General features: G+C 44.5%; 1 protein-coding gene across 3 annotated transcripts in view; it reads left to right on the plus strand.

The window, feature by feature from the left end:
* The window catches only part of LOC139226764 (histone-arginine methyltransferase CARM1-like), a 115,211-nt gene that overhangs the window by 62,954 nt on the left and 25,060 nt on the right, over positions 1-27,197 (plus strand). For all 3 annotated transcript variants that reach the window (XR_011587321.1, XR_011587326.1, XM_070857798.1), the window contains exons 4-5: positions 13,571-13,675; positions 18,483-18,593. Coding sequence is in view for 1 of the 3 variants with exons in the window: in XM_070857798.1 (XP_070713899.1) it covers positions 13,571-13,675; positions 18,483-18,593 (216 nt within the window). In the remaining 2 variants the exon portion in view is untranslated. The remainder of the gene's footprint in view (positions 1-13,570; positions 13,676-18,482; positions 18,594-27,197) is intronic.

A 27,197-nucleotide genomic window follows, 5' to 3' on the forward strand; every position in this document is an offset into this window, starting at 1 on the left:
TACCCTTCAGCAGAACCCTTTTACGTTGAACACTGAAGGAACCTAGGAAGTAGATAGCAGTGGCATTAATGATCATTAATAGAATTGTGCCAAAGGACTGGGGGATGCCAAGCGTTACAACAATGCTCAAAAAACAAAATAAACATAATTAAAACTAACAATCTTACCTCAATTGTGGCTAAACACTAGAGTCTCTAATATGGGATGAAATTAGTGAACACTCGTGGATAGAGCACATAATGGTTGACTAATTTAATAGAATTTTAAAGAAATCACAATGTATAGATAAAGTTAAAATCTGCTCTCTCAGGTGGACGTAAAAGATCCCACGGTCACTATTTTGAAGAGCAGCAGGAGAGTTCTCCCCGGTCCGATATTTATCCCTCAATCAACATCACTAAAACAGATGATCTGGTCATCATCACAATGTTGTTTGTGGGAGCTTGTTGTGCACAAATTGGCTGCTGCGTTTCCCACATTACAACAGCAACCACACTCCAAAAGTACCTCATTGGCTGGAAAGTGCTTTGAGATGTCCCCTGGTTGTGAAAGGCGTTATATAAATGCAAGTCTTTCTTTTTAAAGGGAATGCGGTGAATATGGAATTTTAAGAAGCATTTGATAAGTTGCCACTAAGGTCAATGGCAAAGAAAATCAGGTGGAGTGTAAAACAGACTACGATTCATTCTTACCAATTTTGCATTATCGTCAAAGACCAATTTCACTCCCATAGTTTTAAAGGAAATGTAGTCACATTGATGGAGGGAAGGCGAGGAGTCAGAAAACAGTGTGTTGGGATAAATTGATTTTTTTTAAGATGCGCTGGATCCGGGTAATAGTGTGCCTGGAATATGTGCTCGGACCTCTTTTGTTTTCCATTTACAAATGATTTTGACATAGCATGAGCAATATCAGTTTGTTGATAAGCTAGGAGACATGGCAAAATGTGAAGAAGAATGCAAGAGATTTCAGAAGGACAGAGACAGGATAGTAGAATGGGCACATTGGTGGCAGATGCGGATCAAGGCCAATAAATGTGACGTCGTACATTTTGAGAAGAGAAATAGTGAAAGTATTTATTCCCTAAAGGGTAAGATTCTTCGTGAAGGCTCACCGATATCCATGTTGTCCTTCCCAAGTGCTGTCATGCTCTCTGTACAGGCTCCTGCAGGAGGAAATTTTCAGCAATTGTACATCCATGTCTGGAGTAAAAATAAAACTGGGAAGGTGGCTCAACCATGGCTAACAAGGGAAATTAAGGATGGTGTTAAAACCAAGGAAGAGGCCTATAAATTGGCTAGAAAAAGCAACAAACCTGAGGACTGGGAGAAATTTAGAATTCAACAGAGGAGGACTAAAGGTTTAATTAAGAGGAGGAAAATAGAGTACAAGAGGAACATAAAAACATACTGCAAAAGCTTCTATAAATATGTGAAGAGAAAAAGATCCCTTGCAGTCGGATTCAGGTGAATTTATAATGGGGAACAAAAAAATGGCAGACCAATTGAAACAATATTCCGGTTCTATCTTCACAAAGGAAGATATAAATAACTTTCCGAATGTACTAGGGGACAGTGGGTCTAGTGAGAATGGGGAACTGAAAAATATCCTTATTAGGCGGGAAATTGTGTTAGGGAAATTGATGGGATTAAAGGCCGATAAATCCCCGGGTTTGATAGTCTGCATCCCAGAGTACTTAAGGAAGTGGCCCTAGAAATAGTGGATGCATTGGTGATCATTTTCCAACAATGTTATCGACTCTGGATCAGTTCCTATGGACTGGAGGGTAGCTAATGTAACGGCACTTTTTTAAAAAGGAGGGAGAGAGAAAGCAGGTAATTATAGACCGGTTAGCCTGATATCAGTAGTGGGAAAAATGTTGGAATCAATCATTAAGGATGAAATAGCAGCCCATTTGGAAAGCAGTGACAGGATCGGACTGAGTCAGCATGGATTTATGAAAGGGAAATCATGCTTGACGAATCTTCTGGAATTTTTTGAGGATGTAACTAGTAGAGTGGACAAAGGAGAACCAGTGGATGTGGTATATTTGGACTTTCAAAAGGCTTTTGACAAGGTCCCGCACAAGAGATTGGTGTACAAAATCAAAGCGCATGGTATTGGGGGTAATGTACAGATGTGGATAGAGAACTGGTTGGCAGACAGGAAGCAGAGAGTCGGGATAAACGGGTCCCTTTCAGAATGGCAGGCAGTTAGTAGTGGGGTGCCGCAGGCTCAGTGCTAGGACCCCAGCTCTTTACAATATACTTTAACGATTTGGATGAAGGAATAGAGTGTAATATCCCCACGTTTGCGGATGACACTAAACTGGGTGGCGGTGTGAGCTGTGAGGAGGACACTAAAAGGCTGCAGGGTGACTTGGACAGTTTAGGTGAGTGGGCAAATACATGGCAGATGCAGTATAATGTGGATAAATGTGAGGTTATCCATTTTGGGGGCAAAAACACAAAGGCAGAATATTATCTGAATGGCAGCAGACTAGAAAAAGGGGAGGTGCAACGAGACCTGGGTGTCATGGTTCATCAGTCACTGAAAGTGGGCATGCAGGTACAGCAGGCGGTGAAGAAGGCAAATGGTATGTTGGCCTTCATAGCTAGGGGATTTGAATATAGGAGCAGGAAGATCTTACTGCAGTTGTACAGGGCCTTAGTGAGGCCTCACCTGGAATATTGTGTTCAGTTTTGGTCTCCTAATCTGAGGAAGGACGTTCTTGCTATTGAGGGAGTGTAGCGAAGGTTCACCAGACTGATTCCAGGGATGGCTGGGCTATCATATGAGGAGAGACTGGATCAACTGGGCCTTTATTCACTGGCGTTTAGAAGGATGAGAGGGGATCTCATAGAAACATATAAGATTCTGACGGGACTGGACAGGTTAGATGTGGGAAGAATGTTCTCGATGTTGGGGAAGTCCAGAACCAGGGGACATAGTCTTAGGATAAGGGGTAGGCCATTTAGGACTGAGATGAGGAGAAACTTCTTCACTCAGAGTTGTTGACCTGTGGAATTCCCTGCCGCAGAGAGTTGTTGATGCCAGTTCATTGGATATATTCAGGAGGGAGTTAGATATGGCCCTTACGGTTAAGGGGATCACGGGGTATGGAGAGAAAGCAGGAAAGGGGTACTGAAGGAATGATCAGCCATGATCTTATTGAATGGCAGTGCAGGCTCGAAGGGCCGAATGGCCTGCTCCTGTACCTATTTTCTATGTTTCTATGTTTATATGAAAGAGAGGCGTAGGTTAAACACATGCTCACAGTCCCAGAGCACTGCCCCAGTCTGACAGTGTCAGCTGTGGCTCAGTGGGTAGTACACTCGCCTCGGAGTCAGAGGTAGTGGGTTCAAGTCCCACTCCAGAAAGTTGAGCACATAAATCTAGGCCGACACTCCGAGTGCAGTGCTGAGGGAGCACTGCACTGTCGGAGATCTAGTGGTGCAGATATGTGGAGTGCAGGCCCGATTGTAGAAAGGATATTGGAGCCATGGAAAGCATTCAATTCAGATTCACAAGACTGACACCAACAGTGAGGTTATAAATATGAAGAAAGACTCAAAAATCTGGGACTTTTTCACTGGAACAGAAAAGTTAAAGGGGGATCTAACAGAGATTTTAAATTACTAAGGATATTGAAAACTTAAATAGTAAAAGATTATTTTCACTGGTTAAAGTTAAACAGTTAAAGCTGAAGTCTACTTGCTGCAGATTGTGAATTGTGAGGTTCTATCTCCCGATCTTTCCTTGCAAAGACTTGACCAACCCTTGGGCTGAGAGGGAGTTAAATTACAGGGCACAGACTCCCAAAACCTAAACATTTTTTGACTGAAACGCAACAATTACCAAGAGAATTTTATAGCCGAAAACAGACACCACCAAATATTTTGCTTTCGTATGACGGGAAAAGCTTAAAATGGAATGTCTAGTTTGTCTACCCATTCGATTGCGTCCTGAGTTGCTGAGTTATCCTCCAGATAATTCAACACAATTCAGAAAAACTAAATTTTATCTTAGACAGGCTTTGTGGTGAAATAATGTTTTCAGAAATTACTTTCTTAACTGTAGCTTCACTACTTGTTCACTATTCTCCCTCCACCATTTCTGAAGGTGGTGACCCAGGCTGGGCTGAGGGAAGAAGACAAATTTGAATGCTGGAAATCTGAGATAAATAAAATAGAAAAATGAAAGATACACTGCAACTCTTATCAGCTTGAGAAAGAGGAAAGACAAGTTAATGTTTTGGGAAAACGTCCCCATCTGAAACATTAACCTGTTATTTTTCTTTCAGATGCCGATGGACTTGCTGTGTATTTCGAGTGTTTTCTATTTTGACTCGTGCTGTTTACAGCTCTAAACATACGAGTAGATCTAGCTTGCCCAAGCGGCCATTTTGTTTCTACGTCTGAGTAAATGGCGATGGCCGTTTTAAATGTGAAGAAGGAGCAGTACATCCGAGCCTGATACTGTCCTTGTCACACATCCACACGCACTAATGTTACCACCTCTTCAGTTTTTTTAATGGTTATTTTCTACTTACCTCTGCGACATGGTGTCATCAGTTATTGAGATTTTCATCGCATTTTCATAGTCAACAAAGAAAATATCAAAATGGTATCTTCCTGTCTAACCAATGTTTAGTTTTGGGTTTGTTAGTAGATGTATCTTTAGTAAGATATATTCCTTCCATAGTTAGGGATACTGAGACTAATTGCAGCAACCCAACAGCTCCCCCAGGCAGAATCGGCCAACTCCACACGTATCTAGGATTGAAACTGGTCCAGATCTGTATGGTTCAATACCACAGCAGCACACTTAACCTACTAAGCCACTAGGAGAAGTCTCTACTTTAACACTCTTAATATTTAGCACTATGACAATAATTCATTTACAATGTTATTTAACTTAACAAGTTTAGTTTGTATATAGCAGAGCCGCTGCATTGGCAATTTTACCCATTACAACAGACCCACCAAAACAAAATGTGAAACTTGTACAAATCCCCCACAAAGTACAAAAATGTGGAAATAATAAAAACAGCCAATTAAGAAAAAAAAACAAAGGAACTGAATATTTCCTTACTGAATCTTAACCGCTGAGGGAATTGCAATGCTGAAAACCGCCCTGGCAATTCTAGATAATTCTAAAAATAACAACTTGCATTTATATAGTGCCTCTAACGTACATCCCAAGTTATCAAACAAAATTTGACACCGAGCCACATAAGGAGATATTAGGAAAGCCGTGGTTAGAGAGATAGGTTTCAAGGAGTGTCTTAAAGGAGGAGAGAGATGCGGAGAGGTTTAGGAAGAGAATTCCAGAGCTTAGGGCCAAGACAGCTGAAGCTACAACCTTTTAAGTTTCCCTTAAAAATATAAATCCAAATTAAAGGTGGACAATTCAGCCATTAAGCCTTGCCACAAAAAGGAGCTTCGGTACCCCGCCCCTCTCCCATCTTCCTTCTCAACGTGCCCCCCCATCCCCCACCCAAGAAAAAAGAATTGAGGAACTCCCTGGAAACTGAACATGTGACATCTCCACCTGTCTCAGCCACATTCCTTCACAGACCAAGTGTTTTCACACTCTGTTAAAAGGATTTAAAAAATTCTATCTTCCACGAGCCTTCGCGATACAAAATGGAATAGTGCAGCCAAAAAACGCGAGCAGAACACAGCGTCTCTCATCCCCACCCCACACACCTCAGATCTCCCACACCTCTCCTGAAGGCGTTGCTCAGTGCCGAGCTTATAGCTCATCCCACCGTAGGCAACTAGGCCCAAACAGTAGAGCCTGGTCTCCAGTCTCTCGGCCCCTCTGCCACTGGACCAAGACCTTGCTCTGCTTAGCCCGTGTGGTAGCTGGTGTGCACCGGCCACCCCACGTTAAAAGAACTCATGCACAGGCATCTTCTACCCTAGAAAATGAAGTTCTGGACCTGGAATGTCAGGACCCTCATGGACAATCCCAACAGCGACAGACCGGAACGCTGCACTGCTATCGTTGCCCAGGAACTCAGATGCTTCGATGTTGACATCGCCGCCCTAAGCGAGACAAGTTGGGCAGGGGAAGTTCAGCTCAAAGAACAAGGTGGTGGCTACACCTTCTTCTGGAACAGCAAACCAGAGGAAGAATACTGTCTCCATGGAGTTGGCTTCGCCATCAAGAAGGAGCTGGTCGACCGCCCCTGTGGGATAAGCGAATGTCTCATGACTCTCCAGCTCACCCCAGCCGCATCATCAGCACGTAAGCCCCAACAGATGAGACCAAAGAGGGATTTTACTCCAGCCTCGAACAATCCCTGTCCCGAGTCCCTCTGGACGACAAACTGATCCTCCTCAGCGACTTCAACGCCAGGGTCGGTAAAGACGCAGACCTCGGGGGAGGCGTGATCAGCAGAGAGGGGGTAGGGAAAACCAACTCCAGCGGTACCCTGCTCCTGACAAAATGCCTAGAGCACGACCTTGTCATCACCAACACCTTGTTCCGCCAGAGGGACAAGTACAAGGTTTCATGGCAACACCCTCGCTCCAAACACTGTCACCTGCTCGACTATGTCATCGTCCGAGCGAGGGACCGCAAGGACGTGCGCATCAATCGCACCATGACAGGAGCCGATGACTGCTGGACGGACCACCGTCTAATCTGCTCCGTCATTAACATCAATATGGCTCCAAACAACGACGGCAACAGAAACCATGCCGCAGGAAAATCAACGCTGAGGCACTCAACGACCCAGTTAAGAAAGCCCTATACAGCCAGCGCCTCACTGCCAACCTGGCGACCCTCGATGACCCCGAGACACAGAGTGCCCACAGCGCCTGGTCTGCCCTGAAGGCCTCCATAACCAGCACATGCGAAGAGACGCTCGGTCACTCAACCAGGAAACACCAAGACTGGCTTAACGAGAGCTCCAGAAGACCCAGGAGCTAATAAGCCATAAGCACAAGGCATTTCTGAACTTAAAGCAGCAACCCAATTTGGGAGCAGCAAAGCAGCTCTACAGGCAGCTGAAGGCCGAGGTCCAACAAAAAACCTGCGACCTAAAGAATCGATGGTGGTTGGAGAAAGCACAGGAGATCCTGCAGCTGGCCAACAACCACAATGTGCGAGGATTCTTCAGCGCAGTCAAGACCACCTAAGGCCAAAGGCCCCACCCCACAGCTGGCCAAGAACGGAGAGGCACTCATTAAGGATACCGAGGCAGTCAGTGCCCACTGGAAGGAGCACTTCGAAGATCTCCTTAACTGCGACTTTGTCTTCGACGAGAGTGTCCTCCACTCCATCCCGCAGCATGCTACCGGACCACCGTCTAATCTGCTCCGTCATTAACATCAATATGGCTCCAAACAACGACGGCAACAGAAACCATGCCGCAGGAAAATCAACGCTGAGGCACTCAACGACCCAGTTAAGAAAGCCCTATACAGCCAGCGCCTCACTGCCAACCTGGCGACCCTCGATGACCCCGAGACCCCAGCCCTGCACGAGGTAGAAAAGGCCACCCGTCAGCTCAAAAATAACTAGGCAACAGAAGCGGATGGAATCCCCCCTGAGGCATTAAAGTATGGCGGAGAAGCACTATTGGCACGAATGCATGTCCTCATCTCCCTTATCTGGAAGGAGGAGAGCATGCCAGGAGATCTCCGAGATGCCGTAATCGTGACCATCTTCAAAATAGGGGACAAGTCCGACTGCGGCAACTACAGAGGGATCTCCCTGCTGTCGGCCACTGGGAAAATCATCGCAAGAATCCACTTCGACCGTCTTCTCCCTGTGGTTGAAGAGCTCCTCCCAGAGTCACAATGTGGATTCCGTTCACTGAGGGATACAATGGACATGATCTTCACTGCACGACAACTACAAGAGAAATGCAGGGAACAGCATTAACCCTTGTACATAGCCTTCTTTGACACAAAGGCCTTTAACACTGTCAACCGTGAGGGACTATGGAGTGTCCTCCTCTGTTTCGGATGCCCCCAAAAGTTTGTCACCATCCTCTGCCTGTTTCACGATGACATGCAAGCCGTGATCCTCACCAGCGGATCCACGTCCAAACTGAGATCAAGCAGGGCTGTGTCATTGCACCAACGCTCTTCTCAATCTTCCTTGCTGCAATGCTCCATCTCACTATCAACAAGCTCCCCGCTGGAGTGGAACTAAACTCTAGCACCAATGGGAACCTGTTCAACCTGTTCTCCAGGCTAGATCCAGGGTCGTCCCATCCTCTGACATCGAACTACATTATGCGGACGGCACTTGCGTCTGTGCACACTCAGAGGCTGAACCCCAAGTCATCGTCAACAGCTTCACCGAGGCGTACGAAAGCATGGGTCTTGCACTAAACATCCGTAAGACAAAGGTCCTCTTCCCACCTGACCCCACCACACATCACTGCCCCCCGATCATCAAAATCCACGGCGCGGCCCTGGACAACGTGGACCATTTTCCATACCTCGGGAGCCTACTATCAGCAAGGGCAGACATCAATGACGAGGTCCAACACTGCCTCCACTGTGCCAGCGCAGTCTTCGTTCGCCTGAGTAAGAGAGTGTTTGAAGACCAGTCCCTCAAATCTGCCACCAAGCTCATGGTCTGCGGGGCAGTAGTGATACCCGCTCTCCTATATGGCTCAGAGACATGGACTATATACAGCAGACATCTCAAAGCGCTGGAGAAGTACCACCAGGGGAGGGGAAGGAGAAGAGATGCTGTTCTTACTTTGTTACCCCCTATAACTAAAGTCGGAAAGGTTTGGCCACCATTTTGCTGCAGTTCCGAGGCAGACGACAGGACAGCCTCCCTTCCTTATGGAGGAGATTTTGCCACTTTCCTGTGTTTTCTGTCCCTGGCATTTAAGAAGAGAACACACTCAGTGCTCCTCTGGGAACATTTCATCACCATTTTAAATCAAGGCGACACTCAGTTCAAGGCCATGCTTCAACAGCGGCTTTGGGGGAAGTATGCGAGTCTCTCAATGCCCTGCGGCAATTGATGGTCTTGTGTTTTGGCACTGCACCCCCAAGTGTCATACCGCCCAGAGTGACAGCACCTGTGGGTGGGGAGGTAGAACTGCCTTCCCACTCAGAAGCCGGGTCTTCCATAACCCAAATTTCTCAAGTGGATCCACACATGGCGCTGCCAGTGTCTATCCCCCGACAACAGCAGCGCTCTGGATGCTTTGCTGCACAACATCCTGGTCTTAACGCGGGCAGCGGGTAGGGGCAGGGGTAAAGATACCGGGGGGAAAGGCGGTGGGAGTCTTGGCCGCAGGTAAAAGTGCAGGGTGGGGGCTGATATTTTATTGCTGTTTTTGTTCTTGCTGTTGATGTTGTAGTTCTTGTAATTGTTGTTTTGTTATTGTTATGTTGCAAACATTTTTAAATCTTTGAAGTTAAAAAATTATTTATTACATTTTTCAAAGTTGACAACATTTTATTAATTTTGTTAAACATAACCATTCTCTGTCTAACTTTCAGAAAATGAAGGGTAAAACTCAACGATAGAGTGGGTGGTAAAGGTGAAACGTAACTCTCACTGTTCAAGCAAAGCATTGATTTATGAGCTGCTGACGTAACAGTTTTACAGTGGCGAAAGTCCCACGAGGCTTCCCCTGTGGTGTTGGGGGTGGTAGTGGCAAGGGTTCACACCAGGCTCCTCGTCCTCTTCTCCCCTCCTCTCCCCCCGCCCCACCCGCTCAGGTAGTCCTGCAGTCTCCTGTGGCAATTCCTGTCCCCTAAGTTGTGTAACATGCAGCACACCACAATGAACTCAGAGACCTGAGACCTGCTCAGGGAGGTATTGCAGGCTGCCTCCTGAGTGGTCCAGGCATCAAACAAATGAGTACTCTTCTAATTGTCTTTTTGATGATATTGCGTGTGGCTATATGGCTGTTATTGCAGCGCTGCTCAACTTCTGTCTGAGGGTTCCTGAGGGACGGGGCAGGGTGGGGGGGGGGGGGGTCATGAACCCTGTGGCGAGGCTGTAACCTTTGTCCAGCATTCAGCTTGTGACCTTGTAGCTGACACTTAAACAGGTTGGACACAGTGCTCTCACCAAGATGTACACATTATGGGCCCAAGTTTCCACATGATTTGCGCCTGATTTTTAGGAGCAACTGGTGGAGAACGGACTATCTTAGAAATTGCAATTCTCCACATTTTTTTTTCTGCAGTTCTCATCAGGTAGAACAGTTCCACTTTGGAACAGAATTTTTTCTTCAAAAGGGGGCGTGTCCGGCCACTGACGCCTGATTTGAAAGTTTCCACAGTGAAAACGTACTCCAAACTAAGTTAGAATGGAGCAAGTGAAGATTTTTGTAGAACTGAAAAAACCTTGTCTACACATTAAAAAATCAGGCGCAGGTTACAAATTAGGCGTCCAGAACGAGGTGGGGGGAGGGGGGGGAAGGGAAGTCATTAAATTCGACAATAAATCCTTATTTATACTTCTACAAATATTATACAAATAAATCCAACCTGAATAAACATTTATAAGTAAAGAAAAGATTAAATAAACCATCTTCCTACCTGTGTGAAAGTGCTTCAGCCATGGAGAATGCTGCAGGCGTTCGTTCCCGCGGAGCGGGACGAGGAGACAGCCGTTCGTTCCCGCGGGGGGGGGAAAGAGACAGTGAGAAGGCTGCAAGAAGCCTCAGTGCTGATGTGCTGATGGCAATGTGCTTTTCTTAAAAAATGTTCAAAAATTAAACAGCTACAAAGAACTACAAAAATGGCCGAGTGCCAATGTTTCCTTCACACTGCGCGTGCGCGAATGCTCCAGCGCGCACGCGCAGCGTTGCCGGCAGGAAAAAAAACTAATTTAAATGGTACCCGCCCCCTCCCACTTACAAAATCGGCGCGAGTATAGGCTCCGCCCCCCTGGGCGCCGCGCCAAACAGGCAGGGCGCTCCAGAATCGCGCGTTTTTTTTCCGGCGCCGTTTTAGGCGCGAAAAACGGGCGCCCAGCTCGGAGGGACGCCCGTTTTTTATCGTGTGGAAACTTGGGCCCTATGAATGCTCCCTGGAAAATTGGCATTTACTGCCATGATTATTTGCTTGTAGTTGACAACAAGCTGCACGTTCAGGGAGTGGAATCCCTTTCAGTTTCGGTAAACCTCTGGCTCTCCTAAAGGTGCTCGCAGGGCAATGTGCGTAGTCTATGGCACCCTGAACCTTGGGGAAGCCAGCAATTCGTGCAAAACCCACAGCCCTCTCACTCTGTGCCTCCCTTGTCATTGGGAAGTTTATAAAGTTCATCCGGTGTGCGTACAGTGCAGCAGTCATCTGGCGAATGCAGTAATGTGTAGCGTGTTGCGAGATGGAGCATATGTCCCCAGCTGATGCCTGAAAGGAGCCGAAGGCATAGAAGGTAAGTACCGCAGTCACCTTGTCCTCGACGATCGGTGCAGTCCTGTTGGTGCTGGTGGGGTGCAGATCTGCCTTTATGAGCTGACATATCTCTGTGACCACTTCTTTTCTAAAGCGCATCCTTCGAATGCACTGTGCCTCAGATAGGTGCAGGTGTGAGTGTCTCTCCCTGAAAACTCATTGGGAGTAAGGCCTCCTCCTCATAAGTCTGCGAGCTCTTCAAATAGGCACATAATGCCCTTGAATAAACCTTCTTCCAGCTGTATTCCTCATCATATAAGTAGTCAGCAATATTGGCAGATATATTCCCATTCCTTTAAATGTCCTGCAAATGTTCTCAAAATGTCTTCCAATTTTCTTAAATATCCTTAAAATGTCCTCCAATTTACTCAAATAACCCACTAAAAGCCTCAAATAACCATAAAATCCAACTCTGAACTCACATAAAGATGTCTGTGTAAAACTCAACCTTCTCTCATGTGAAATGGACTGCAGCTCCGTTTGTTAAAATGGCATCCGTAGCACTGGATTCAATCAGATTAGATCAGATAAGACTGCACTTTTCTCGGTAATTTAGGCCAGTGGTAAAAATAGTGGAATTAATGAATTCACCTCTGGTGGTAATTTTCGGTGGTATTTCGGTGTTGCACACTTAATGATGTCATAAAAACGGAAAACAATTATCAGTGGTATTTTTTAATCAGACGTAAATCGCTGATGAATTTAACACTGGTGGTATTTTGGTGGTAATCTGCAATGAATTTACCATCGGTGGTATTTTCAGTGATAAATGGGTGGTAAATGATTAAAAAAATGACGCAAATCCAGCCCCAAGTGTTTTCACACTCTGTTGAAAAGGATCAGTTTTATTCAATGGCTGTGCTGTCCGTTTGATCACCATTCCTAACATCTGAACCTATGAGCTGACCGACAGTAAGGGGAAATTTAGGTGAATTAACAGTGAAGCATCAAGGTTTTGGTAATATTAGTTGGTAAACAGCAAGCCAAAAAAAATGAATATGCTTGAAAACCGAAATTAGACTCATCAGCTATTGACTAAAACCATGGGCTGCATTTTCATCATTTAGCCCTACTGGTTTTCTGGTGGTATTTCGGTGATGTTTAAAAATCGCGTTTTTTTTTTACCACCGAAATACCACTTTCACTCAAGGCCGCTATTTTCATCAAATATGACTGGTGGTAGGGCTAACTGTATTTTGTTCTTATTTTTGATCGTGCAACACTCAAAGTAAAATGGGTGGTATTTTTGCGGGTGGTAAAATGGTGTTATTGATGAATTTACCTCTGGTGGTAATTTTTGGTGGTATTTTGGTGTTGGAGTCTTGGCCACAGGTAAAAGAAGTGCAGGATGGGGGCTGTTTTTGTTCTTGCTGTTGATGTTGTAGTTCTTTCTTGTGTTATTGTTATATTGTTGTTGCAAAAAATTTTAAATCGTTGAAGTTAAAAAATTATTTATTTATTGACTTTTACATTTTTCAAAGTACAACATTTTATAAAATTTTGTTAAACCAACCATTCTTGTACTGTGTCTAACTTTTAGAAAATGAAGGGTAAAACTCAATGATAGTGAGCGGTAAAGGTGAAACGTAACTCACTGTTCAAGCAAAGCATTAATTTATGAGCTGCTGATGTCCTCAAATATCCTCGGATTTTCTCAGTGTCCTCAAATGTCCTCCAATGTTCTTAAATAATCCATTAAAAACCTCAAATAACCTTAAAATCTAACTCTGAACTCACATAAAGATGTCTGTGTAAATCTCAGCCTTCTCTCATGTGGAATGGACTGCAGCTCTGTTTGTTAAAATGGCGTCTGTAGCACTGGATTCAATCAGATTAGATCAGATAAGACTGCACTTTACTCGGTGGTAATTTAGGCTAGTGGTAAAAATGGTGGTATTGATGAATTCACCTCTGGTGGTAATTTTCGGTGGTATTTTGGTGTTGCACACTCAATGACGTCATAAAACGGCAAAAAAATAAGATCGGTGGTAAATCACTGATGAATTTAACACCGGTGGTATTTTGGTGCTAAATTATGAAATTGCCGATATTTCGGTGGTAATCTGCGATGAATTTACCATCGGTGGTATTTTTGGTGGTAAATGGATGGTAAATTGATGGTTAAATGATCGAAAAAAATGACGAAAATCCATGTGTGTTTTTTCTTTCAGTTTTATGGCTGTTTATCACAGCAACAGAACATGATGCAGGACTATATAAGGACAGCCACTTATCAAAGAGCAATTCTCCAGAATCATGTTGATTTTAATGATAAGGTGAGTGTTCAAGAGTTGAAGTGGGATAGAGCAGGGCGGGGCTTAACCTCATCATTAATACCTGTGGGCATTTAATCGCTCAGTTTTCATAGAAGATGAATAGAAACCTGCAGCACAGAAGCAGGCCATTTGGCTGTCGTGCCTGTGCTGGCTCTTTGAAAACATCAGTCTTATTTAGTCCCACATCCCTGGTTTTCTCCAATCCTAAATTTTAACTCAAAATAGGATCAAGCTCATTGCAGAAAATAAGTGACAAAACATTCCTTTTCTGCAAATTTGCTTCATCAGGTAAATATGCTTTTTATTTTAAAATCTTTATTCTAAGGGCTGGATTTTAGGCTTTTCCGGCTGGGAATAGTTTGCGCTTTGGTAAGGAAGTTTGGACATCTGGGCTCTGCATCGGGATGCAGCGCGAAGGGAAGCATTGTACACTTTTTGAGGCGCAAAAATTGGAAATTCGCGAACTAAAGTGCCGGGCCATGTGTGCTTTGAGAGAGGGCGGGGTGGAACTTTAAAAAAAAACGCACAAAAACATTGCCCACACCACCACAACACAAATCGCTGAAAAAAATTAAAAGAACAAACACTCGCATTTAGCTTCGGAGTATTTACCTACCTCTGCGCCGCCGGTATGGCTGGACTGCACTGATTCACCACGTGGTCATTGCGGGCGGCCCTGCAGCAAAAATGGACCGGAGGATTGCGAACAGGTGCAGGAGACTTGAACGCTGCCTTTCACGCTGCTCTGGGGCGCAACCCAGAGTGCAAAGGACCAGAAAATCCAGCCGAAAGAATTTGGTTGGTAGCTTAATGGTCCTGAAGGCAATATTTAACACCAGTAGAATTTTTTTTTTTTTTTTTTTTTAAAGTATAAATACTGGAGCATTCAAGTTAATTGAAGTTTCAGATGTGCATATCGACAACCTGAAATGTGGATGTTCCACAAAACCAATTCCATCATTAAAACATAGTTGAAAAATCCCTTAAAAAAAATTGTTAAACATCTTGACCAGTGGAATTATGATTTAGCTCCTGCATCTAAGCAGGCAAGAAACCTGGATGTAGAACCCTTTCCCTTTCCCCACTCCCCCCACCCCCATCCGTAACCCAATGGATGTAGCCTCTCCTTCTGTATTAGACCACGGTATCCCCATTTGGACATGCAAGAAACTTGCCGATAGATTCCCTCTTCCCCATTAGACCAACAGAGAACTTGCGAACAGCTCTTCAGTAAGATTAATACGTTAACCGAAAAAACCCTCCATACCAGAAAACAAAGACAAACTGTTCCCTCATACATTAAAGAGGAGATTAACGCAATAGTAAGGAAGAACATTAGCTTGGATGATGTGGAATCTGTAGAGCTGCGGAACACCAAAGGGCAGAAAACGCTAGTGGGAGTTCTGAACAGACCACCAAACAGTAGTAGTGAGGTTGGGGATGGCATCAAACAGGAAATTAGGGATGTGTGCAATAAAGGTACAGCAGTTATCATGGGTGACTTTAATTTACATGTAGATTGGGCTAACCAAACTGGTAGCAATACAGTGGAGGAAGATTTCCTGGATTGTATAAGGGATGGTTTTCTAGACCAATATGTCGAGGAACCAACTAGAGAGCTGGCTATCCTAGACTGGATGTTGTGTAATGAGAGAGGATTAATTAGCAGTCTTGTTGTGCGAGGCCCCTTGGGGAAGAGTGACCATAATATGGTCGAATTCTTCATTAAGGTGGATACTGACGCAGTTAAGTCAGAGACTAGGGTCCTGAACTTAAAGAAAGGTAACTTCGATGGTATGATACGTGAATTGGCTAAGGTAGACTGGCGAATGATACTTAAAGGGTTAACGGTAGATGGGCAATGGCAGACATTTAAAGATCACATGGATGAACTTCAATAATTGTACATCCCTGTCTGGCGTAAAAATAAAACCGGGAAGGTGGCTCAACCATGGCCAACAAGGGAAATTAGGGATAGTGTTAAATCGAAGGAAGAGGCATATAAATTGGCCAGAAAAAGCACAAAACCAGAGGACGGGGGATACATTTAGAATTCAGTAGAGGAGGACAAAGGGTTTAATTAGGAGGGGGAAAATAGAGTATGAAAGTAAGCTTGCAGGGAACATAAAAACTAACTGCAAAAGCTTCTATAGATATGTGAAGAGAAAAAAATTAGTGAAGACAAATGTAGGTCCCTTGCAGTCAGAATCAGGTGAATTTATAATGGGGAACAAAGAAATGGCAGACCAATTGAACAAATACTTTGGTTCTGTCCTCACTAAGGAAAACACAAATAACCTTCCGGAAATACTAGGGGACCGAGGGTCTAGCGAGAAGGAGGAACTGAAGGAAATCCTCATTAGGTGGGAAATTGTATTAGGGAAATTGATGGCATTGAAGGCCTGATAGTCTGCATCCCAGAGTACTTAAGGAATGGCCCTAGAAATAGTGGATGCATTGGTGGTCATTTTCCAACATTCTATAGACTCTGGAGCAGTTCCTATGGATTGGAGGGTAGCTAATGTAATCCCACTTTTTTAAAAAAGGAGGGAGAGAGAAAACAGGGAATTATAGACCGGTTAGCCTGACATCGGTAGTGGGTAAAATGTTGTAATCAATTATTTAAGATGTAATAGGAGCATATTTGAAAAGCAGTGACAGGATCGGTCCAAGTCAGCATGGATTTATGAAAGGGAAATCATGCTTGACAAATCTTCTGGAATTTTTTAAGGATGTAACTAGTAGAGTGGACAAGGAAGAACCAGTGGATGTGGTGTATTTGGACTTTCAAAAGGCTTTTGACAAGGTCCAACACAAGACATTAATGTGCAAAAATATAACACATGGTATTGGGGGTAATGTATTGACGTAGATAGGGAACTGGTTGGCAGACAGAAAGCAAAGAGTAGGAATAAACGGGTCCTTTTCAGAATGGCAGGCAGAGACTAGTGGTGTACCGCAAGGTTCAGTGCTGGGACCCCAGCTATTTACAATATGCATTAATGATTTAGATGAAGGAATTGAATGTAATATCTCCAAGTTTGCAGATCACACTAAGCTGGGTGGTAGTGTGAGCTGCGAGGAGGATGCTAAGAGGTTACAGGGTGACTTGGACAGGTTAGGTGAGTGGACAAATGCATGGCAGATGCAGTATAAATGTGAGGTTATCCACTTTGGTGGCAAAAACAAGAAGGCAGAATATTATCTGAATGGTGACATTAGGAAAAGGGGAGGTGCAACGAGACCTGGGTAACATGGTGCATCAGTCATTGAAAGTTGGCATGCAGGTACAGCAGACAGTGAAGAAAGCAAATGGCATGTTGGCCCTCATAGCGAGAGGAATTGAATATAGGAGCAGGGAGGTCTTACTACAGTTACAGAGCCTTGGTGAGGCCACAGCTTGAATATTGTGTGCCGTTTTGGTTTAATCTGAGGAAGGACATTCTTGCTATTGAGGGAGTGCAGCGAAGGTTCACCAGACTGATTCTCTGGCTGACGGGACTGACATATGTAGAAAGACTGGATCGACTAGTCTTATATTCACTGGAATTTAGAAGAATGAGAGGGGATCTCATAGAAACATGTAAAATTCTGTCGGGATTGGACAGGTTAGATGCAGGAAGAATGTTCCCGATGTTGGGGAAGTCCAGAACCAGGGGTCACAGTCTTAAGGATAAGTGGTAAACCATTTGGGACCAAGATGAGGAGAAACTTCTTCACTCAGAGAATTGTGAACCTGTGGAATTCTGTATCACAGAAAGTTACTGAGGCCAGTTCGTTAGATATATTCAAAAGGGAGTTAGATATGGCTCTTATGGCTAAAGGAATCAAGGGGTATGGAGAGAAAGCAGGAAAGGAGTACTGAGGTGAATGATCAGCCATGATCATATTGAATGGTGGTGCAGGCTCGAAGGGCCGGATGGCCTACTCCTGCACCTATTTTCTATGTTTCTATGTTTCTTTTACTTTACTCTTACCAACTAAAAAGATTGTCAAAATTACAATTTTTAATTTCTTAATTTAATAAAAACATTCGAAATTATCCACCTCGGACATACCATCTGTCATCATCAGCCTCTCACCAATAGCAAATCTCGAGGGAAACTTCTAACTTAACTTAGAAATTGCACTTCAGTAGGGACTGAAACCAGCAAATTGTCCATGTGTATATGCACGCATATAAAGCTGTCTAAAGGGACCGGACACCCCAGATTCAAACTGAACAAACACATAACCCAGTTTCATCACACTTCCTTGGCAACATTACACTTCAAAGGTCTGTGCTCTCATAACTTTTAAAACCAAACAGTGCTAGTAAATGAAATAAAATGTTGCACAAGTATTCACAGGCACCAGGTTTTATTTTGAATTGAGAACACTGATCTATGCCGTGCTTATCTATTCATGACAGGATGAGAGGAGCACAACATGATGAATGTAGCTTTGGCTATAGGATGGCCATAGTAATGGGATTTGTACGGTTTTCTGTCATAAATTTACTCCTCAGTTTCACTGTGCAGAATCACCCAGTTTTCATCGGTACTTACCAGTGTTACTGGCTGAGCTCAACAGGTCAGGCTTGCAGAGCCTTGTGTGCACAGTCCTATTTCCCCCTTCTGGTCCAGCTGTTAGTGCTGCAATGAAGTGTGCCAGTTTGCCTCCCCCAGAAAAGGGCAAGTTCACAAATTGCATTTACTTGTGCAAAGCCTACTCTGTGAACTTAATCTGCACACAGGCATTTGCTGTGTTTAAAGTTTAACAGTCAGGAATCTCTGGCTTTTGATTGTTGTGTATTTTTTTTTTAAAGGTTGTTCTTGATGTTGGTTGTGGATCAGGAATCCTTTCATTCTTCGCAGTTCAAGCAGGAGCAAGGAAGGTCTATGCTGTGGAAGCCAGCTCAATGTCAAAGTATGCAGAGGTACTGCACAAACACACTACATGCATTAAGTATTAATACATAAGCTACTTCTAAAAGATTGAACTGCCTTTTTTGTAATAGTCTTCAAAGTCAGATTGTTTTACAAAGAATTTATAGGAATTTTTAGCAAATCATTTTCCATTATTGGCTTGGCTAATGGGATGTGGGTGCCAGTATTTATTGCCCATTCTTAATTGCCCTTGAAAAGGTAGTGGTGAGCTACCTTCTTGAACCGCTGAAGTCCATGTGGTAAAGGAACTCCCACAGTGCTTTTAAGGAGGAAGTTCCATTCTTTTGACCGAGCGAAAATGAAGGAACAGCAATACATTTCCAAGTCCGGATGGTATGTGACTTGGAGGGAAACTTGGAGATGGTGGTGTTCCCATATACCTGCTGCCCTAAGTGGTAGAGGTCGTGGGTTTGGGAAGCAGCCTTGGTGAATTGCTGCAGTGCATCTTGTAGATGGTACACAATGCAGCCACAGTGTGCCGGTGGTGGAGGGAGTGAATGTTTAAGGGTGCCAATCAAGCAGACTGCTTTGTCCTGGATGATGTCGTTGGAGCGTTGTTGGAGCTTGAGTGTTGTTGGAGCTACACTCATCCAGGCAAGTGGAGAGTATTCCATCATACTCCTGACTTGTGCCTTGTAGATGGTGGATAGGCTTTGGGGAGTCAGGAGGTGACACACTTGCCACAGAATACCCAGTCTCTGACCTGCTCTTGTGACCACAGTATTTATGTGGCCGGTACAGTTAAGTTTCTGGTCAATGGTAATCCCTAGGATGTTGATGGTGGGGGATTCTGTGATGGTAATGCTGCTAAATATCATGGGGTAGTGGTTCAACTCTCTCTTGTTGGAGGTCCAGGTCTTGCTGCATGCTGGCATTTTGGTAGCCCTTTTGTCTGAGTCAGAAGGCTATGGGCTCAAGGCCCAATCCAGTTCTTAAACAAATATCTTTTGGATAGGACATTAAACAAAAGCCTTGTCTGCCTGTTCAGGCGGATGTAAATGAACTAATGTCAAAGAAGAACAAGGAATCCTGTCAGTGTCTTCCTTCAACAAATACCACAATTATCTAATTTGTTGACTGGGATCTTGCTGTGCACAAATGGCTGCCACATTTACCTTTGTACAACAGTAACTACATTTAAAAAGTAATTTATTGGATGTGAATCGTTATGAAATGTCCTGAGGATGACTATGTTCTATATAAATGCAAGTTCTATAAACCTCCAGAATTCCAAATATTTTTACTGTATATTATTACAAATGAGGCTTCAGTCTTGATAGACAAGAGCATGGGTCATGGAATCAGCCCTCTCTCTGAACCCTGCTTCCATCCGGTCAGGCTTCATGCCTGGAAATGAGCATTGCTGCTGCGTCTATTCTTCTTTTATATGGTAGTAGCAAATCAAATGTCAATATCTAAATTGGCTATCCAGGCCAAAGCTGCCGGTGTAACAGTGTGGATAACTTATATGCTGCCTGAAAATTTCCTCTGAGGGCAGTGCTCCAGGGTTTGATTAGGAGCTCCACAGTCACATGATGGGGATGCTTTAATCCTCCACCTATGGAGAATATGGCAGCATCTACCATGACCAGTTCTGAGGCGGTTGATGGTTGTCCACTGTTTGCAAGGAAGGTTTGATCCTACAGGTTGCACTGTGGGGTCCTCTAAAAGGATTCCATTCCGTATGTCATAGTGTTCTTCCAAGTATTTCACCATCGGTCATCAAGGCTGAGGGGAGATCGCTGAAGGGTTTCGGCAATGGTCCAAAATGGCCTAGATTTGAGACGGGTTAGTGGTAGGTTGTTCAAGTTGGCCTGGATCGGCATGCCTTTGCTGGTGTAGCGGTTGTATTCTCTAGAGACTGCATATTCTTGGTGAAGGTGTGGTGATGCGATGTTTGCAAGCACAGGCAGCCAAGGTGTTGGTGTCGATAAAAACATACTGGTGATAATTCTCATAGTAGAGTTCAGCTGGACATCAACGGATTTGACATGCGGACTCGATAGCCATGCTGGAGAGCAGTACTCTGCTGTAGAGTACATCAGGGTGAGTGCTAAATTACCTCTATGGAAAGAGAGAGATTGAAAAACTGAGGCATTTAGAAATACACAGATATTTTATAGCAGCAAGCTACATTGCCAATGTTTATTCAAATTAAAGTGTTTGAGATAGTCCAGAGTCAAGCAAAAGAAAGAGAAGATTAGGTGACTGCTTAAGAGAATGAACTGATGAACTTTCTGAGGAGGATGTCACGTGTGCCTTCATATGGATTTTCAGTTAAAGGCAATGAAGATAAGTAGGCCAGAATGGGTGGGACTTGCATACTGATCAGATGAAAGTCTCTTCTCTCCAGTGGGCAAAATGATTCTATACAAAGTTAGTTTGGGTAGCCTCAGCCTGGCTCCTCGTGGGTTATAATTTAGTGTAAATCAGCATATTTGCAGTCTTGTTCTGAGAAGGGGAAAGAATGACGAGTGGGTGAAATGGAAGAATTCACACTGGAATATATGGATGCTTCTCTGAGGTTCAGACCAAGGTACAGTGCTGGAAGCTTTACACACATCTGACCTGTGCTGTATCGGACCTGAGATTGCATCATAATATTACTAGGTGTTCAAAGTGGTAACCGTGAGCTATTCCCAGCACTGCCATTCCTGCTGTTGAGAAGTGTAGTAATTCATTCAAGCTTACAGTACAGCCAGAGGCCATTGTGCCTGTGTCACACTTTGAAAGAGCTTTCCAATTAGTCTCACTCCTCCGTTCTTTCCTGATAGTCCTATGACTCTCTTAAATATAATAATTCATTAAAATAAATATGTAAGCAAACATGCGAAGTTTAACCTATTTGTGTTTGAATAAAGAATTTAGAGATGCTGAGTGAGAAATTCAACTCACGGCCCCCCATTTTGCACCCGATAAATGGGTGGCCAGCAGCTGACAATTGGGCCGCTACTTTGACGTCCAAAACCCACCTGATGCAATATTCAGGCGGGCTTGTGAATGGGCGAGCAGCCCAGCTGCCTCAGACAGGCATAAAGCTGCTTAAAGTGCAAATCAGGTCCTACATTGTTAAAGGACCCCCAATTGCAAAATTCAGGAACAAATGGGCAGAGCTTGTGCCATGCACGCTCCACCCAGTCATACCAGCCATTGAGCGGCCTGACTGCCAGTCCTTAAAGGTCCTTGAGCTGCAGACCACTCAAAATGAGGCTGAAGAAATTCTTGCATTTTATTTTTGTGCGCCCAGGAGAAATCCAAGTGCTCCTCCTAGGCCTAAAAAAATATCCCGCTCGCTGCTGGCATTTTCAAGATCGCGTTCCCCACCCCTCCTAAAATGTACTTAATTGACTGTAAAGCACTTTGGGACAGCGTCAGGACTTGAAATGCGCTATATAAATACAAGTCTGTCTTTTATAAGTCACACCTGCTTGCTTTCACTATGCAGGTGATAAGATCAAAATCAGCATCAACTTGCAGTGGCAGCAAGATAATGCATTCCACGGGTACAGCCTGCTTCAACCGTGCCTGCCAATATTTCTCCCTCAATCAACATCACTAAAACAAGATTTTGGCTGGGATTTTGCGGTAAAAATAACAGTGAGGCTATCAATACACATGGTTATTATGGAGTAAATCAGACAGCAACATCCGGCATTCGCACATGTTAAATGTGGAAATCAGGAAGTTGCTGTCCAAGATGCCATGCTCCTCCACAAGCTTCGCTACACCAGTAGCATGCCGATAGATTCGGCATTAAAACACATGTAAGGGCGTGAAGTTGCTGGACTTGCCCATTAGTTACCCACTAAATACGCCAGAAAAAGTGTAAGTGAATCTTTAACAGCATGATAAGTCTTAATTACTTGCAAACAACCTCTCTGCCACTGCACTGAATGCGCTGCTAAGTGGCTGAATGCTCAACAGGGTGCCCAAGTTATGCGAGGCTAGCTCCAATTAAAGCTAGGCTGCACAATTTAAAGGCAGTCTGGACCTCTTAAAGGACAGGTGCATTCTGCCTGCAATAGGTGGAGGAAGTGCTTGTGGAAGCTACTGTCAGAAATAGAAGACTGAGTAATGGCTCAACAGGTCAGAAAAAGGGCTCCAAGATTTTCCAAGATGCAGCATTGGTAGCATTAGTCCTGGAGGTCAACTCCAGGAGAGAAGTCCTATTCACACAGGAGGCCCTCTAGGCAACAGACAAGACTGCAGTGGGAGCAGAATCCAATGTGGTCAATACCAGCAGTATAGCCACGAGGACCTGTTCTCAGTGCAGGAAGAAGTTTAATGACCTCACACGCGTGGTCAAGGTCAGTGAATTCATCTTGAAATGCCATATCCCACCATCTGCACAACTAGCCTCACACACTCCTCAATATACCACACACCCATCACTCACCTACCAGCAATCTCGACCAAACACAACTCACCTCACATTCATAGCTTCACCTCACCCGCACACATTTACCACTGCTACAAGTCTCTCACCTGCATCTCACAGCCTGAACACACTGTCAGCTATTCAACCATGACATGCACATCACCCAAACATATTACATCACATTCACTGATATACTTAGCTTTCTCTTGCAGGAAAAGGTGGTGCTTAACAGATGACAACAGTCATTAACCAGCGGGGAACAGGCTCGCTTGCATCACCTCAACCTCTTGGAGGCGACGATGCTCGCCATTCTTGGCAGGGGCATGGCTGAGCCAGTGGGCAGAGACAAGGCTGAAAGAATACAAGATACCGGTATCCTCATACGTTATCTTCTTTCTCACATCCCACATCCCCCTCATCCCACAATCTCTTCTGATTTACAATCTGCATATGGTGTAAGCATACACCTCTTGGTCCTCCCCTCACCATAATCCTACCCTTGTGCCTTTCTCATTTCAGACATCCAAGAAATCCAGCCTGCCCAGCCATTGGTCGAACAACAAGAGGGAGAGGAGAGTGAAGAAGAAGAAACACCGTCACTCAATTTCACACTCCCAGCCGCCAGCTCAAATACTGACACTCCGCACACATTAGAGGATAGGTTAGATGCGGGATCTGCATGTGGTGAGACATCGGACACAAATGGGCTGCAGCCAGGGCAGGAGGGAAGATTAACTCGGGTGCCAGTTCCCTGGAGGGTGAGGTCGCACACGAGTTCTGCTGCACAGAACTCGGATGAAGACCTCGATGGGACAACCTACTGAAGAACGCTGATGGGTATGCATAATGAAACACTTTGTGCATTGAGAGGCCTGTCAGAAAGCTTGAATGCAAGATCAATGAGCATGGAGGAGTCCAGCTGCAGCCTTGCACAGGGCTTTGGGCAGAGCTTGGAACCCATCCTTTCCAGCGTGGAAGGGCTTGAGCAGATCCATTAATTCATTTGTGACCCCAACCATCAAGCTACATCTGATGGCTGAAGTCTCAGCTTCCATTGCAGCAAAAGCACAAGCTACCCAACGTCTGAGTGCTGCAGCACAAGCTCAGACTGAAGTCATGCAACCTCTGCTTGTTGCCACGCAAGCACAGACTGCTGTCATCATGGCTGGGTTTACCACTGTTGAAAGTGGCTTGCAGGGTGTCACAGCAGTCCAGCAGTCTGTACTCCAGCAGATTACTAGGACTGGTGAGGGCAGTGGCAATAGATCTGGATGACAGCATTCGTCCTCCCACCACTGCCACTCTGCCAGTGCCCTTGCTGTTACCTGTCAGCCAGCCAGCCCAAACGGCTGGCGCCAATGCTGCAGTGGTACAGTCTGAAGCTGGGCCTACAAGGCCTACAGCTCCTCGAGCTCGTCCTGCAAGGCTATTTGCAATCCCCCCCACTGAAAGCCAGCAGCCATGCTGCAGTTATTGGGGTAGTACTGCGTAGGAGCACGAGGATAGACAAAGGCACATGCAAGACAGTCTTCAAGGGAATACACAAGGATGATTAGTTGAATTTTTGATTTAATATTAGATGGAGTTAAAATTTCCCCATGGGACTCTCCCGCAGAAGTTCCCCACTGATCTGCGGGCTACAATTTTATCTGCAAGAACACCAACGGAGTCCTTCTTTAAATATGTGAATTGGACTCTGATTACATCATTGTGATCCGACAGCTATTTTAGCCAGAGGCCTACACAGGGAAGCCGTTGTGTGCCAAGATGAGAATGGAGAATGTGAGAATAAATGTATCCTGCCATTTATGGAGACTGTCATATATACATAGGTAGATTCTGATACTAAACAAGCCAGATGAGTTTGTTTGAGCACCTAAACCAGAATTGACTTAGTAACTGGCTATAAATGCAATGCAAAGGGAGACAGAGGAAAATAGAATGGGGGCAAAAGCAAAAGATAGAAAGAAGAAAAGTAAAAGTGGAGGGCAGAGAAACCGAAGGCAAAAAGCAAAAAGGGCCACATTGCAGCAAAATTCTAAAGGGGCAAAGTGTGTTTAAAAAGACAAGCCTGAAGGCTCTAGGCCTCAATGCGAAGAGTATTCGTAATAAGGTGGACGAATTAACTGCGCAGGCAGCAATTAACGACGATGATATAATTGGCATTACGGAGACATGGCTCCAGGGTGACCAGGGCTGGGAACTCAACATCCAGAGGTATTCAACATTCAGGAAGGATAGACAGAAAGGAAAAGGAGGTGGGATAGCGTTGCTGGTTAAAGAGGAAATTAACGCAATAGTAAGGAAGGACATTAGCTTGGATGATGTGGAATCTGTATGAGTGGAGTTGTGGAATACCAAAGGGCAGAAAACGCTAGTGGGAGTTGTGTACAGACCACCAAACAGTAGTAGTGAGGTTGGGGATGGCATCAAACAGGAAATTCGTGATGCGTGCAATAAAGGTACAGCAGTTATCATGGGCGACTTTAATCTACATATTGATTGGGCTAACCAGTCAGGGAGCAATACGGTGGAGGAGGATTTCCTGGAGTGTATTAGGGATAGTTTTCTAGACCAATATGTCGAGGAACCAACTAGAGGGCTGGCCATCCTAGACTGGATGTTGTGTAATGAGAAAGGACTAATTAGCAATCTTGTTGTGCGAGGCCCCGTGGGGAAGAGTGACCATAATGTAGAATTCTTTATTAAGATGGAGAGTGACACAGTTAATTCAGAGACTAGGGTCCTGAGCTTAAGGAAAGGTAACGTCGATGGTATGAGACGTGAATTGGCGAGAATAGACTGGCGAAATGATACTTAAAGGGTTGACGGTGGATAGGCAATGGCAAACATTTAAAGATCACATGGATAAACTGCAACAATTGTACATCCCTGTCTAGAGTAAAAAATAAAACGGGGAAGGTGGCTTAACCGTGGCTAACAAGGGAAATTAAGGATAGTGTTAAATCCAAGGAAGAGGCATATAAATTGGCCAGAAAAAGCAGCAAACCTGAAGACTGGGAGAAATTTAAAATCCAGCAGAGGAGGACAAAGGGTTTAATTAGGAGGGGGAAAATAGAGTATGAGAGGAAGCTTGCTGGGAACATAAAAACTGACTGCAAACGCTTCTATAGATATGTGAAGAGAAAAAGATTAGTGAAGACAAACGTAGGTCCCTTGCAGTCAGATTCAGGTGAAGTTATAATGGGGAACAAAGAAATGACAGACCACATGAACAAATACTTCGGTTCTGTCTTCACGAAGGAAGACACAAAGAACCTTCCGAAAATACTAGGGGATCGAGGGTCTAGTGAGAAGGAGGAACTGAAGGAAATCCTTATTAGTAGGAAATTGTGTCAGGGAAATTGATGGGATTGAAGGCCGATAAATTGCCGGGGCCTGATAGTCTGCATCCCAGAGTAATTAAGGAAGTGGCCCTAGAAATAGTGGATGCATTGGTGATCATTTTCCAACCGTCTATCAACTCTGGATCAGTTTCTATGGACTGGAGGGTAGCAAATGTAACACCACTTTTTAAAAAAAAAAGGAGGGAGAGAGAAAACGGGTAATTATAGACCAGTTAGCCTGACATCAGTGGTGGGGGAAATGTTGGAATCAATTATTAAAGATGAAATAGCAGCGCATTTGGAAAGCAGTGGCAGGATCGGTCCAAGTCAGCATGGATTTATGAAAGGGAAATCATGCTTTACAAATCTTCTTGAATTTTTTGAGGATGTAACTAGTAGAGTGGATAAGGGAGAACCACTAGTAGAGTGGATAAGTGGATGTGGTGTATTTGGACTTGCAAAAGGCTTTTGACAAGGTCTCATACAAGAGATTGGTGTGCAAAATTAAAGCACATGGTATTGGGGGTAATATACTGACGTGGATAGAGAACTGGTTGGCAGACAGGAAGCAGAGAATCGGGATTAACGGGTCCTTTTCAGAATGGCAGGCAGTGACTAGCGGGGTGCCGCAGGGCTCAGTGCTGGGTCCCTAGCTATTTACAATATACATCAATGATTTAGATGAAGGAATTGAGTGTAATATCTCCAAGTTTGCAGATTACACTGCTGGGTGGTGGTGTAAGCTGTATGGAGGATGCTAAGAGGCTGCAGGGTGACTTGGACATGTTAGGTGAGTGGGCAAATAAATGCATGGCAGATGCAGTATAATGTGGATAAGTGTAAGGTTATCCACTTTGCTGACAAAAACA

Source organism: Pristiophorus japonicus, chromosome 1 (assembly GCF_044704955.1).
Source record: "Pristiophorus japonicus isolate sPriJap1 chromosome 1, sPriJap1.hap1, whole genome shotgun sequence".
Lineage (NCBI taxonomy): Eukaryota > Metazoa > Chordata > Chondrichthyes > Pristiophoridae > Pristiophorus > Pristiophorus japonicus.